Here is a 13990-nt window from a genome sequence, read left to right on the forward strand (position 1 = left end):
AGACATGGACTAAGAATAGACAAGCTCCCAATTGGGACGACTGGCCTCCCAGTTTCACTGTTGGCTTCGGTAGCGGAAGCTTTGTCAAAGAAATTTCGTCATGAGCTAAACACTATACCGGAAGAAAGGGAAATGCACCCTGTATGTCCACAAAGTGGCCCATTCGTTGAAAAATGATGCAGCAAGGTGCCTGCAAATTGTCACGTATTTGGGTGGGTGTGTCAGCGATAAAAAAGAACTCTTGTAAACCTAGTTATCACAAGCGAACTGTCTGTTTGGCTTGGTTTTGCAAAGCCTATGCACACATTGTTTGATTAATGCACGCTTCCGCGCTTGGTAAGCTTATCTATACCGTGCTAATCTGGCCTCCCTTTGCTCTGGGGTTTCAGCAGCCAACTTTGCCTTTGCTTGAGATTTCGCAGCCTGCCGTCTAGCTATACAGTGAAAGCTCGATGATACGAATCTCACGGGGTCACGAAAAATATTCGTATTAGCCGAAATTCGTATCATCGAAACACAATTAAAACTACAGTCGAATCTCGATAATTCGAACTCGAAGGGGCCCGAAAATTTGTTTTAATTAAACGGACGTATTTTTGAAGTATTCGTGCACCATAGCACGATGCACGAACGGTGCGAGTCGTGAAATATCGCGGCGCGCAAGCGCGCATAGCAAGCGCGGGCCACGAAACTGCCCGCGCCGGCTAACGGTCGCTTCCCGATAACGGCAGAAAACGAAGCTTCAGGGAGCGGGCGGCGCCGGCACACGGGTGCGCACGGAGACCGTCGAAGGTGAGGGAGGAGGGCGGCAGGAAAGCGGATTTGGCCGCGTCAACTCCGCCGCTTCGGTGGCTCCCCTCGCCCTCCCTCTCAACTCCCTCGTAGCTCTCTCACCTTTGACTCCGTGCGCACATCTCCGTGCGCGCCCGCCGCCGTGCTGGCGCCAGATTATTTTAGCCGCTCCCTGAAGTTTCGTTTTCTGCCGTTATCAGGAAGCGAGCGTTTGCGGGCGTGAGCAGTTTCGTTGGCCCGACTGCGCCTCCGCCGCTGCTTCCCTCTGCGCTGCTGCCGCTTCCCTCTGCGCTGCTGCCGCATCGTGCAAGGTCAACATGTGACTAGAAAATAGAGAAGGGTTCACTGCCATTTTATCCGCGTGGCTGAGACGTCGGCACTAGTGTGTGCTAGAATACGGTTGTCTAGAACACTCTAGTCGGCGCGTACACGCTTGTTCCGGCGCGATGCAGAAACGGCGACCTTGCAATTTGAGAGAGAAGGAAATTTCCGCCGCGGGTTCTTTTTTTTCCCCCGTTCCTTCGCGCGCGGCATTGAGGGGTCTCTCCTGAGCTTTTGTTCTATGGCGGTGTCGGAGCAATGCCGGTCGGAGGCGCCGCCGCGTGATTTGGCGCGCTGCTAAGAGCATTGTCGGTGCGCGGTATGTTCGAAATAAGCGTGTTCGAATTAACAAGATTCGACTGTAGATAAATTAAAGAGTCAGAGGTGAACTCACTCACTAGAAGGGCATTAGAGACTTTTTTCTTCAAGAAATAAATGCTTTTTACGTACATGTGCCTGAGTGAGTTCACCTCTGACTTTTATTTATTGCCCAAAGCACAGCAGCCACTCCGTCCTATGGGCGGCCGCCGAAAAGAATGAAAAGTACAAAAGCGCCACCGCTTCAAACTCTTCGCGCCCAGTCGCGGAGTCCACGTTGTCCGGCGCCGCGTCCGCGCCTCCGCACCAAAACGGGAGAAAGCGCGTGACTGCGCGCTGTTCTCTTTCGCGGCCGTCAGTGGGGTGGCGTTTATTCGTATCAACCGATGCAGGCCGAAAATCGATTCGTAACAACAGTTCTCTAGCACGTTGTAAAGTAATGGGGCTCGGCCGGGACCACAGAAAAATTCGTATCATCCGGAAATTCGTATTAGCCGTGATCGTATCATCGAGCTTTTACTGTATCTACTGGATGATTAGATTCAGCCTGTCGCTTGCACTGAAGCGCAGGCACAGATGGCCCAGCCGGCGCGCCATCCATGGCAAGACTGAGCGACCAGGCACCGGCGAAGCAGTCATTAAACCCTCGCCTAGTCACGTGGTACCGCAGCGGCGAGGCTCCAAGCGAGCGTAGCTGCGATGTCTCTCGCGCATCATACCTGTCACACTTGCGCTTCGGCGGCTTGCACTCCACGGCTCGAGGTCATTCCGACGCGATGATTGACCTTGCGAGACATGGCATGGTTTTGCTCTAAAAAGTTCGAGTGTGACAAGAAGCTCGTAAGGTGCTTCTCGAAATGTTCTGTAGGAGTTGTACTATATGAAATTCCTTCAAGTTGCAACGAGTTTTACATTGGCCAAACAGGCCAGCATATAAATGACCGCTCGCGAGAACTCGCCTTGTCATTTAACAATGGCACCGGATGCCATCAGCCACGTCATTGCAAAACTTGCATGTTTAAGCCATTGCTGGCAGGTATGCTACTGAAAATGTGGGATACCTTGGCACGTCGAGATTTGGAAATGCGGTGGCAGGTGTATCAGCGTTCCTTTGTTGTCACTTTATGCGAACAAGTTTCATTTCGTTGGTGATCGGATAGGGTAATTTCGGTGTTAATCTATTAAGTAATTCATTGTACTGTTGTGCGTATTTCTGAGCTAATATGTAGCGATGCGTCAGGAAATAAATCAGTTGTGAGTGGTAGCTTGTCCTTGTCTATTCTTAGTTCATGCCTTATTTTGCACGTACAATCATTTCTAGCCGCAAGGGTGGCGTGTTGGTGAAGTTGCATCTTTGGTTAGCAACGTGACATGGCAAGCGAGAGAAGTGACAGGAAAGAGCGCTGACTTACAACAGTTTTTATTGCACACATGAGCAAGGCTTAAATACCACCCTAAGGCACAACAGATAGTACAGATGGGTAGCACGTGTCCGGGATTCCTGCTTCCAACATACAATATGCAAATCTTGTGACTAAATATTGCATTTCTTTATCACACAGTGACAATGAAGTGGCACTTACATAGCACTCTCTGGACTTTTGAATTTCAAGTGCTTCAATAATTTCTCTGGTTGCTTGTGGTGACTGATAATTTGTATGCTATCGAATAAAGGTTTGCGTTGATGTTCTCGGCATCCATGACCATAAACGGAGTTACAAACATGATTATTGTGCCACTTTAATCGTTCATTGAGACAGTGTTCCGTTTGACCAGTGTATTCGCGGCCACAGGAAAGAGGAATGTTGTAAACAACGCCTACCTAGTGTGCATGCGACGAAGCTGTTATTATGATGGGTTCTGCAGTAATTTTTTTTCTTTTGGATTGCAGTTAAACTGCCTGCATAAGTGTGACAGCTTACCTGGTGCCGAAAACACAACATCGATGCCAGCACGCCGACCAACTTTCTTGAGATTATGGGACAATGTGTGAATGCAAGGGATGACTGTGACTCTCTTTCTGGGAGTGGCAGAATCAGGGTTGCTAATTTTTTCTTGCTTTTGCAAGCTTCCCGCTACTGACATCATTAGATTGCCCGGGTACCCCGATTGCTCAAGCCTCTGGACCTGTTTTCCGAAACTAGTTTCCATTAAGTGGTGACATGACTTTGAAAGGGAATTACTGAAGCATAGGTTAACGATTCCTCACTTGATTAGCTTAGAATGGGCTGAGCTAAATGGTAAAAAATCTTTGCTATCTCTGGGTTCATACATCCAGCACAGCTGATTGTTCCTAAAAATGAGTTTGAGATCTAAAAACCTAATCGAGTCGCCATTTGGCAGCTCATGGGTCAAGGCTAATGGATGAAGACAATCTTCAAACAGCAATTAAGCAGCATGCCAGCTAGTTTCAACAGTGTTGGCGTCAGTATCTAAAAGAATTAAAAAATAATCTACAATCCTAAAGCCTTTTTCCACAAGAGACGGAAGGCATTCGGGAAGTGCACGGCCATAAGTGGCTATAGCAAGATGTCACTCAGTACAGGCGCCATGCATGAACCGATGCAAACTCCGTCCCTTTGTAGGTACGTCTTGCCGTTCCAAGTGGCAAACGCCAAATTCAAATTCGTATCTAAAAGCCCAATAAATCCCCCTATGGTGATGCCAGCAGCATTTTGAAAGGCTATGCTGCCATACATGTCAGTGCAAATGGAGACAGCGACGAGCAGTGTGTCATGAGGCGATGAGTAATGAAGGTCCTTTATTTCAATGGAAAAGGCAAATAACGCTCAGCTGTGCTTGTTTATCAGAAACTCTGTGATCTGTCCAGATCCAGTCACCCCAAAAGGAGTCGTCAATCCGCCTTTTTCATGGCCTGACGGCACATGCGCCCTGCCCTGGCGGATTAGTCCCGAAACGATTTGGAAGGGTCGCTCACGTGGCTATAGCGCGGCCGTGTGGCCCCATCTCGGGGAAACGTCCCCCGAAAAAAAAAAGCGCTCGGACGCATTCTACTGCCAACTCGTGCCGTATATCGCGATGAAACTCCACTGGTAGCTCTACGTCGGTGCGGTATTCTAAGCGTGCGTAGCGTAAGACTGACTTTGGTACAGCGACGGGCTTTCTTGTTGACAGCACCGATAAAATCACCGTGCTTACCATCGTTCGACCTAACCCCGCGCGATACGCCGTCGGACCGATAACGCGATAGCCGCGACACCTTCATTGGTGTATACAAACAATCGCGCTCAAAGTGAGTCAAAACATGCCTATGAAGTTGAAAGGTTGAAATGCACAAGCTTCGACCCTCTCAAGCTGTGCACATGAAGTTTGAGCCAATGTTGATCCTGGTCAGCGAAGGTTAGGCCTAGCGCCGTCAAGTTCGTGCACCCGCTACCGGCGGACCTGTACTGAAAAGTAAGCAAGTTAGGACGAAGGAAACTGCTTTTATAGTTCAGTTCTGGCCTTAGCGATTTGAAATAAACTACTCTTCGCTTCGCACGGCGTGTACAGAGTAAGCTGCAAGCGGCGACACAGTGCTGTGCCCAACGGCTGTGCCAACATCTGTACGTCGACCGTTCCCGTAGGCTGCCGCTCTTATTCGCAATGTAGATGGGTGGGTTTGTACGTGTTGGTATTCTGACACATTTCTTAATTCCTGAGATGTATTGTTTATTTCTGCGTCAAACGCGAAACAAGAGACGGTACATTCAGTACAGCAGCATAAACGGTCGCCTCGCTCAGTTATATATTACTAACAGTGTCAGCGATGGCATCCGCGTTGTTGCAGGAGAACAACACGGCCTTTAAATGAGCGCTTCTGCCTGCACAATTTTATCTAATAGTGCTTTATGACACGTGAAAACTAAGTATGATGAAATTAAGGAAAGGCGAGAATCAGTAATAAATTAACAGCCCGATATTTGTAACTGGATCACAGTCACTGTTGACTCATACGCTCATACTTACTCATCTCACGGTGGAATAACGCGGCTCATATGAGCCGATATGTGTGTTTTATTCGACATTCTGCCTTTTTTTTTTCATATCAGCAATGCACCTTTTCCCCAATTTTTGACGCTAACAACGATCTGTGGCTGTAGATGTCGATGTAAACAAGTACACCGCTTTGCTAAATCCGACGCGGAGGGCTGCGCGCTTGAAAACTTCTTATTTATGCAAAATGTCTAAAGAATGGGCAAAAAGAATTGAAAAAAAAGCGAGGTGCAAGTGCAGGAGTTGGCGACAACAAACTCCAAAGCAGCCGCACCAGCAGAGGGAACTCAGCGTGCCTTTATTGGCCACACGATAAACAAAACAGGGCACTCACGCCTGCTGACCCTATAGTTGGTGAGTGCTCTTCCAGGAACGACATGCTGCACCGCAGAAGCCATTATAATTATTCGCAATCCACGAAATTCAGCTTCACAAATCAACCGGCAAAAGCCCCAGCACCCTTCCAAAATATTTCCGGCGGCATGCGGCAGAGGGCAGCACAGTAAAATGAAAAGGCGGATTGTGAGACATTTCAAATGTGTGTGCAAAAATTTCGTAAGTGACTGCTACCAAGTGTCTGCCTCTGAGACAATCACATGTAAGGGCACCGTGTGAGTTTTTACAGAGAAAAACATTCCTAGGCTCAAGTTGGCACTGTTTTTTAGTGATGAGGCTAATTTAGGTAGATTTAGTTTCCCGCAAATTTTTTGTGCCCTTTTTCTATCATTGGTGAGCACCACACTTTCCTGTCACTTCCCATGTAGATCGTCACACTGCTAACCAAAGATGCATTTCTAGCCCACATGCAAAGCTTTTAATATCAGTGTGTGTTTTCTTCGCTTCGTGATTCTTCTAGACTGGACAAGATTTTGGCAGACTCTCAACTTTACAAGTGTATATGTGTTGTATTGTAATGGTGATAATCCCTTCCGGTATTGTAAATTCGGACTACTGCAATATCCTGAGAGATAGCCCACCTAAAATCTACAGCAGATTTGGTGAAAAGAGAAAGTGAGCTAACTTTTGGTGCACAGTCAAGAAAAAAAAAAACATTGTCGCCAGAACTTGTGAAGGTTTGTTTATATGCCCCTATTCAGTCTTCCTCAAAACCTTCAAAGGAACAGTCATTGTCGACAAAAATACCTATGACTTTGTCATGGTCACATGGGCAGACGTGGAACAGGCAGGGAAGCGGACGAGGGATGCCAGTCGCTCGAGGAGCTCGCCGTCTTTGGACCCATCATCGGGGGTGTAGACAGCGCTTGAACAATCGGACCACAACTTTCTTGGATGCAGATGCCCAAGGGCATGGACCCGAGCTTCACATTGTCTTTCCACGTGAAGGTTTTCTTCAGATTGCCCTTGGTCATTACTCCCCCCAATGGTTTCATCCAACTCGAGCCCGCAGGCTCGAGGGTTGGCTTGCAAAGTCTTGTTGGGGATGGGCAGCTCGTCCAGCACGAGCAGGCATCCTCATTCGGCCCCCAAATCTGTGGGCTATCTTTGGTGTGTTTGAAAAAATAGAAAATCATGCCAAAAACTGGGGTAGGTTTTTTTTGGGGGGTGGGGCATCTCTCGGGACATTATGATGAATAAAAACATTTCTGCAGCTACACTGCAATTTTCTTTTTTATTTTCTTTTTTCAAGATTGCTTTTTTTTCTTCTTTTAAAAATAAAAGTGAAGCGAAACTCTAAGTAATGCTAAAAAAAAAGAAAGTTGAGAAACTCTAAATTTCATTTTGTCTTACATGTAGTCTCTGCTAAACTTTGAATTTTGGGCTAAGAATAAACTGAAAGACACTCTCTGATGTTACACCAAGAATAAACCCTAGTTATGAGGGTTACCACTCTTAGCGTGTGTGCCTGTGGTGCACGAGCATTTTTGGCTGTGGCCAGGAATCGGCTGCAGCCAGCAGTTCCGACATTTGCTGACCTGCCGCCTTCTTGCACAGTGGAGTTCTTACAACTTGGAAAATACGTCTCAGTTCTCTTCTGGAAGCGAAAAAAACAGAGGCAACCTCCATAATGAAGCACAACGGTTTTGGTGTAATTGTGCCATCTCTCGTTGCATCAAAATCTACATTTCTTGAGTGACATTGCTGCAGTGGAGTGCGAATGAGTGTTGCCCCAGGTATTCTCTAGCCCATAGCTTGCAGCTGATCAGAATTTGAAGGGAATTGCACGGCATACATATCAAGTGGGTGCCGTGCAAGCCAGTGTCATCGTTGTTGTGCTGCAGGCGTTTGCGTGGTTCAGCGATCTGCTGGTGGAGCATGCCGAGATCTTCTGGTCGCTGTTTGCGGTTGACATGGACGCGGTGCTCGCGGAGCAGCCGCCCGACACCTGGGATAGCTTCCCTCTGCTGCAAGTGCTCAACGATTACCTACGCATTGATGGTGGGTGGCTTTTACACTTAAGGCAGTTGGATTCTTCCTGCCGTTGATCCAAACAGAGTGAAAGCTCTGTGGGAGACAGCAGGTGTTAAATGCACTCAGCGAATCAACAAAAGACATTTCAATTGCATGCTCACATTTTCACATACAACATTTCAAAAATATCCAGCTGAGCCCTGTTCTGCAAATTCTTTTCGCCAGTGAGTTGGTTACAACCACTGGGAAAGCATAGCCATTGAAGGCAAGGCCTTTGTCATTCTCATGCACATTCAGACAGGATTTCATTGTGATTTCATTGCACAGCCCTATATAAGTGTAATCAAAATTCAGTTCGATGTCAGTGCTGTCCATGTCTTCTTGTCTCTGTCTACGTGTGGCCTTGCACTGTGAGCGTATATTTTAGGACAACTCACCACCTAACCCAAACTTTCCTAAATTGCATTCAGATGGTTTTTAGTTGGTAGATCCCTCATAGATGTTGCGGAAATAACAACCACATGGTAGCACATCATTCATAAAACCATGGACTGCTGATTTGTCTACACTTGGCAAGCAGAGCGCAAGTGGACATCTGCCAGAGAAGGCTTGTCTTGGTAGCCAGTGCATGCGGCTTCACCCGTGGTAAATGTTGGTCATTGCTTTCTTTGTCCATTCTATACAATTTAGGTAATTTGGGTGTTTACTACTCCGGTTCTTTGAGATGTGAAATAATGAGCATGATTTGTGCTGTCAGAGTTACTGTAACATGTCACCAGCGCAACTTTGCTTGACACAAATGCTGTCAGAGGATGACTGGCATGCATGCACAGGAAAAGTGTGGGGCTGCCCAGTTTCAAGTTGTGCAGGTAGTACGATGCACAGGGTTGTATGAGGAAAAAAAAAGAGATTATTGAAGCGCCTGTGTCATCAGGACCAGCTTTCTTACGCAGAAAACTTGTGTGGAGGTCGCTTCCACCAGCATCTGCGAGACACATTTGCTCCTCAAGTGGTTCGCTACGTGGACCTCATGGAGTCCTCCATTGCCCAGTCACTGCACAAGGGCTTTGAGAAAGAGCACTGGGAGATCAAAGGGTGAGTGACTTGTCAGAGAAACTCGAACAATGTGGTTAGTTAACTGCAAAAAAAAGGTATCCCGAAAAATGTCTGCTGCTACCATGACAAAACGTGGTAAAGCAAATGATGGTTGAGAATGGTATATTAAGCATAAATAAGCCAAAGTGTCATTATGTATGTTGGTGTCGGCATAGATATGACGACGGCAAAGAATGCATCTAGTGTCGGCCATTATTTAAAAAAGTTAATAGTTTAGTGAGCTGTGGCATTTTTTGATCAGACAATCTCCAACCACTGACGTGAGCTTGCGCATACCGGCAGTCATTTCCAGGTATTTTTATTTACTTTATTTATTTTTTATTTACAATACCTCAAATACCCCTGTTGAAGGGGTTTTACATGAGGGGTGGGCGAGCATTCAAATTAGCAAGAACACAATTTGGTATGTTACACGGCAAGCAAAGACAGGCAGACATCTCGATAAATACAGTAGGACATCGACATAAACATGGTAAAGATAGTGCTACCGGTAATACAAGCAGTTGACACAATCAGGCAAGTGATTCAATGACAGACCTAAAACGCACAGGATCAGCATGAACAATGGCGCTTACTGGAAGGTTGTTCCAGTCGACGGCTGTTTCAGAAAAGAAGGAATGAAGATGAGCAGTTGTCCGAGCATGTGGTGGATAAACGGCTTTATGGTGGCTGATACGGCTTGAAAGACGGTGTGCTGGTTTGATAAGGGTGTTTTCGGGAGGGAGGGTATGGTAGAGTTTATGATAAAGGCAGAGTCTGAAGGTTTTGCGACGCCTATCTAGTTTGGGAAGATTAGCTTTTGATTTTAGCTGAGTGACACTTGTATGGTATGAGTAGTCCGAAAAGATGAATCTGGCTGCACGATTTTGTACCGACTCGAGGGTCTTGCTAAGGTTTTGTTTATGGGGGTCCCAGATTGCGCATGCATATTCTAACTTTGGTCTCACAAGAGTTTGATAGGCTAATAACTTAACGGAGGGTGGGCAAAGTGCGATATTGCGACGTAGATAGGCAAGGGTGCGGTTGGCTTTGTTTGTGATGTGCATGACGTGTGATGACCACGTGAGATCACGGGTGATGTGAAGTCCTAAATATTTGAGGGAATCTACTGAAGAAATGACCTCGCCATTAAGCATGTACGTATAAGTTTGATATTGTTGTCGTCTATGAAAAGAGATTACGGAAGTTTTCTTAACATTAAGCACCATGAGCCAGGTTTGACACCAATTGTCAACGTGTGTTAGGTCGCGCTGAAGCATTAGTTTATCGGTGGGATTTGTGATGGAACGGTAAATGACACAATCATCTGCAAATAGGCGAATGTTTGAAGAGATGCACGCGGGTAGATCATTGATGTAAATTAAGAAAAGTAGCGGGCCGAGTACTGTTCCCTGTGGGACACCGGAGGCGACAGGAGAGAAGGTGGAGTTGACTTCGTTGGCGGAAACAAACTGTTGGCGGTTGGTGAGGAACTCTCTTATCCATTCAAGTACTAAGGGGCTTAAGTTGAGATGCGATAGTTTTAGCAAGAGTCGATGATGAGGTACTTTATCGAAGGCTTTTTCATAATCGAGAAATATGGCATCTACAGGGATGTTATTATCTAGACTAGAACTGATATCATTAATAAAGAAAGCTAATTGAGTTTCGCAAGAAAGGCCCTGCCGGAATCCGTGTTGGTTAGGAGTAAAGAAATCGACAGAAGTTAAAAATTTGACAACGTGGGAGTGAATAATGTGCTCCATTATTTTTGAACACACACTGGTGAGGGTAATGGGACGGTAAGTATTTGTTGAGCCATTTTTTGGAATAGGTATAACTTTGCCAATTTTCCAATCTAAAGGAACAGAACCTGATTCGAGAGACTGTTGGAAAATTTGCGCTAGAATGACGCTGACGATATGTTTAGTATTTTTTAATACTTTGCTGTTGATACCGTCAGTGCCTGCAGATGAGGTTAGTTTTAATGAGTCGATGATTTTAGAGATACCACGGGGTTCGAAATTGATACTGGGCATGCATGGATAATCAAAGAAGGGGTATGCTGGAAGGCTATGGGAGGGCTCATGGGTGAAGACAGAACAAAATGTGGTATTAAGAGTCTCGGCAACTTCATGTTTTGCAATGGCGATACCGGCTTGATCTAACAGAGATATAGATGTCGAAGAATCACGAGGATTGATGGTCCTCCAAAATTGCTTCGGGCTGCTGCGTATTAAGGAAGGTAGTGTGAAGCCGAAAAAGGTGCGCTTACTGCTTGCTAAAACAGAATCGAATAGCTTAGCCGTAGATCGATATTTGTCCCACGCGTACGGAGTATTTGCCAACTTAGCCGATCTGAATTGGCGCTTTTTTTTGTTCTTCAGTCGTTTTAAATCTGCATTAAACCATGGCGACATAGGTTGTTCACGGATATTTCTTACTGGAATATATTTTTTCATTAGTCGTTGCATTTCATTTTTAAACAGGGACCAATTTAAGTCTACGGAGCGTGCGTGGAAATCCGGGAAAAATGAGTCGCAAAAATTGCCTAGTTCGTTGTTCATACCGTCATAGTCTCCTTTATCATATAGTGTTATTGTTTTTGTCCTGGCGTTTAGGCGAATCGATTTGTATGTGTACATGCCGTGAATCACTGCGTGATCGCTGATGTTATCGAGGTAACTAAGCGGGGAGAAATTGTCTGGTTGTGAAGTTAGCAAAAGGTCCAGAATGTTAGAAGATTGCGCTGTGCATCTGGTTGCCGAGCTGATTAGTTGCGATAGGCCAAATGTAAGGCACGTGTTTACAAAGTCACTTTCTTCATTCTGTTTTGATAAAGTGTAAGCTAGGTCGGACCAGGTAATGGATGGAAAGTTAAAATCCCCAAAGATAGAGATAGCAGCTTTGGGATACAGAGAAGATACTTTGTGTAATGCATCATGAAACAATGATGTAAATGAGCGGTCACTGTCTGGGGGACGGTAACAAGCCCCGATTATAATGGGTGGGCTCATGGCCTTGCAGATGACGAAAATGATTTCTAAAGGGGAGGGAACAGTTATACGGGCGCACTGCAGGGAGCGGTGAGCGCCTATAAGAACACCGCCACCTCGTTTGTTCTCACGGTCATGTCGAAATAAATCAAACCCAGGGAGAATAAAATGAAGCTCTTGATCATTAATAGATGAATTTAGCCAGGTTTCAGTAAGTATTACAAGGTTGGACGAAGACGAGTCGATAAGACTGCCTAGAGCATCACCTTTGTTTAAGACACTTCTGATGTTAGTGAAAAGAAACGACAGAGCAGTTCGTTGGTTAAGTTCGAGGGCAGATTGCGATTGCTACGATCCGAGTTTGCCAACTTTTTGACTGGTACTGTCAAATATGTATGTATCGTTCCCAATAATTAATTTGTTATAGCGTAATTTGAATGCAACATTTTGGCTTTTCCCGAAGTCGACCAAGCGTTTTCGAGAAAAGCGAGTGCTTGGTGAGTTGTCTTCCGCAATGCTTATACCAGGTACTTTGATTCTACGTCCCGCCACTAGAACACGCTCCCTTTCTTTGAAGTGTGAAAATTTCACTATCACAGGACGTTTTCTTTCGGAACAAAAAGTGCCAAGACGGTGAGCGCGCTCAATATCTCGTGTTTCGACGGTTAGCTGGAGATGAGATGCGCAGTGATCTATCACTTTTTTTTCTGACTGTGCCCAGGTCTCTCCGTCTGCATCGGCAAGACCGTAAAATATCAAATTTTGCCTACGCGCCCTGTCTTCCGCCTCGTCTACACGGGAGGTTAAAGCAGCGATTTGGTTAGCCTGGCTCTCAGCAAGTGTCTCAAGGCCTTTGACCTGAGTCTTTATAGCGACAAAAGAACCACAATCCTGTTCTATTTTACTAAGTCGTTGCTGGATAGTGTCTAGGATTTGGTCGTTTTTACTTAGTTTAGTCTTTAGTGCCCTCATTTCAACCACAGTTGACTAACCTTGCACGTTGGACTTGTTGGTATAAGATGATGGAGGCAAAAGGCGTAGCGCATCAGAAACAAGAGGAAGAAACGTGTGTCTTGTTTGTTTTATTCCTCTTGTGTCCTGTTTCTGATGCGCTCCACCTTTTGCCTTCAACCACAGCACAGTCTTGGACAGTGCATTCAATCAACCCTGGATGCCCAAGCCAGAGTTAATTATCAGCTTCAACAGTTTGATTCATGAGCTGCACAATGTGTACTCAAGGATCCTGCAAGGTCTGAGAACCGTGAGGCGAGATCGTGGGAGGAATTTCATTGGCAATTACTCACCATTTATACCATTCCAAGGAGTATCCAGCCCAAAGCCCAAGTGAGAGCGCTACGACATGTGCTCGGGGCACGTTGCTAGGCGGCTACTGAAGTCTAAAGGAAAAGTCGTCGAAGAGGACGGTGCATGTGAGCTGTCCACTTTTTTGTTGAGAGCCTTGCATCTCAGTTGTAAATAACCAGAGCCTGTTTACGTAACAGTATCTCGGAGGTGTGGATGCCTGAAAATTACCTAATGTCCAGCATTTCTGGTGTCACCTGGCAGCAATTGTTGAAGTGAAGACCCTTCAACAGCATGTCACAACATGTTACTTTGTGAGAAAGGCAAGTTGTGGGTAGCACCACTTCCCATGTGACAAAATCAGGCCAGAGCAAGTTGCGTGGCCAGGATGGCACCACACTCTCTCAGATGCCCAGCTCAACAAGCAGCAGTCGTGAGGCTGTACTACCTCCAATGTGACGAAAAAAGTGCTGTTGTTTAGGCACCCAAGAGCCCTACCAAGTACTTGCGTGACACATCTCGCAAGACGCAGTGACGTGCGTGTGCAAAGGAAAACCATACGCATGGTGCCTCCCTTGCAGACAAGCTCAATGGGAGAGGTCTATATAATAGCCCCAGGAACAACAACGAACAATGTGGTGAGGGAAATGATTCGCCGTAATTAAGGGACAGTAAAACAGGGAAATGCGTTTTTCCGTTCTCTCGATCTTGTGTCTTAATATTTAGCACTATTTTTTCACCACATACTGGGAATGCTGTCTCATTAAACTAAATATGGTAATTTACAATAGTTATTATAG

The 13990-nt window shown here is 45.9% G+C and overlaps 1 protein-coding gene across 1 annotated transcript in view; it reads left to right on the plus strand.

The window, feature by feature from the left end:
* Positions 1-13990, plus strand: part of LOC119431026 (calcium-dependent secretion activator-like) — a 629635-nt gene that overhangs the window by 450918 nt on the left and 164727 nt on the right. The window contains exons 21-22 of the mRNA XM_049657435.1: positions 7668-7824; positions 8751-8892. Coding sequence (XP_049513392.1) covers positions 7668-7824; positions 8751-8892 — 299 coding nt within the window. The remainder of the gene's footprint in view (positions 1-7667; positions 7825-8750; positions 8893-13990) is intronic.

This window comes from Dermacentor silvarum, chromosome 10 (genome assembly GCF_013339745.2).
Source record: "Dermacentor silvarum isolate Dsil-2018 chromosome 10, BIME_Dsil_1.4, whole genome shotgun sequence".
Lineage (NCBI taxonomy): Eukaryota > Metazoa > Arthropoda > Arachnida > Ixodida > Ixodidae > Dermacentor > Dermacentor silvarum.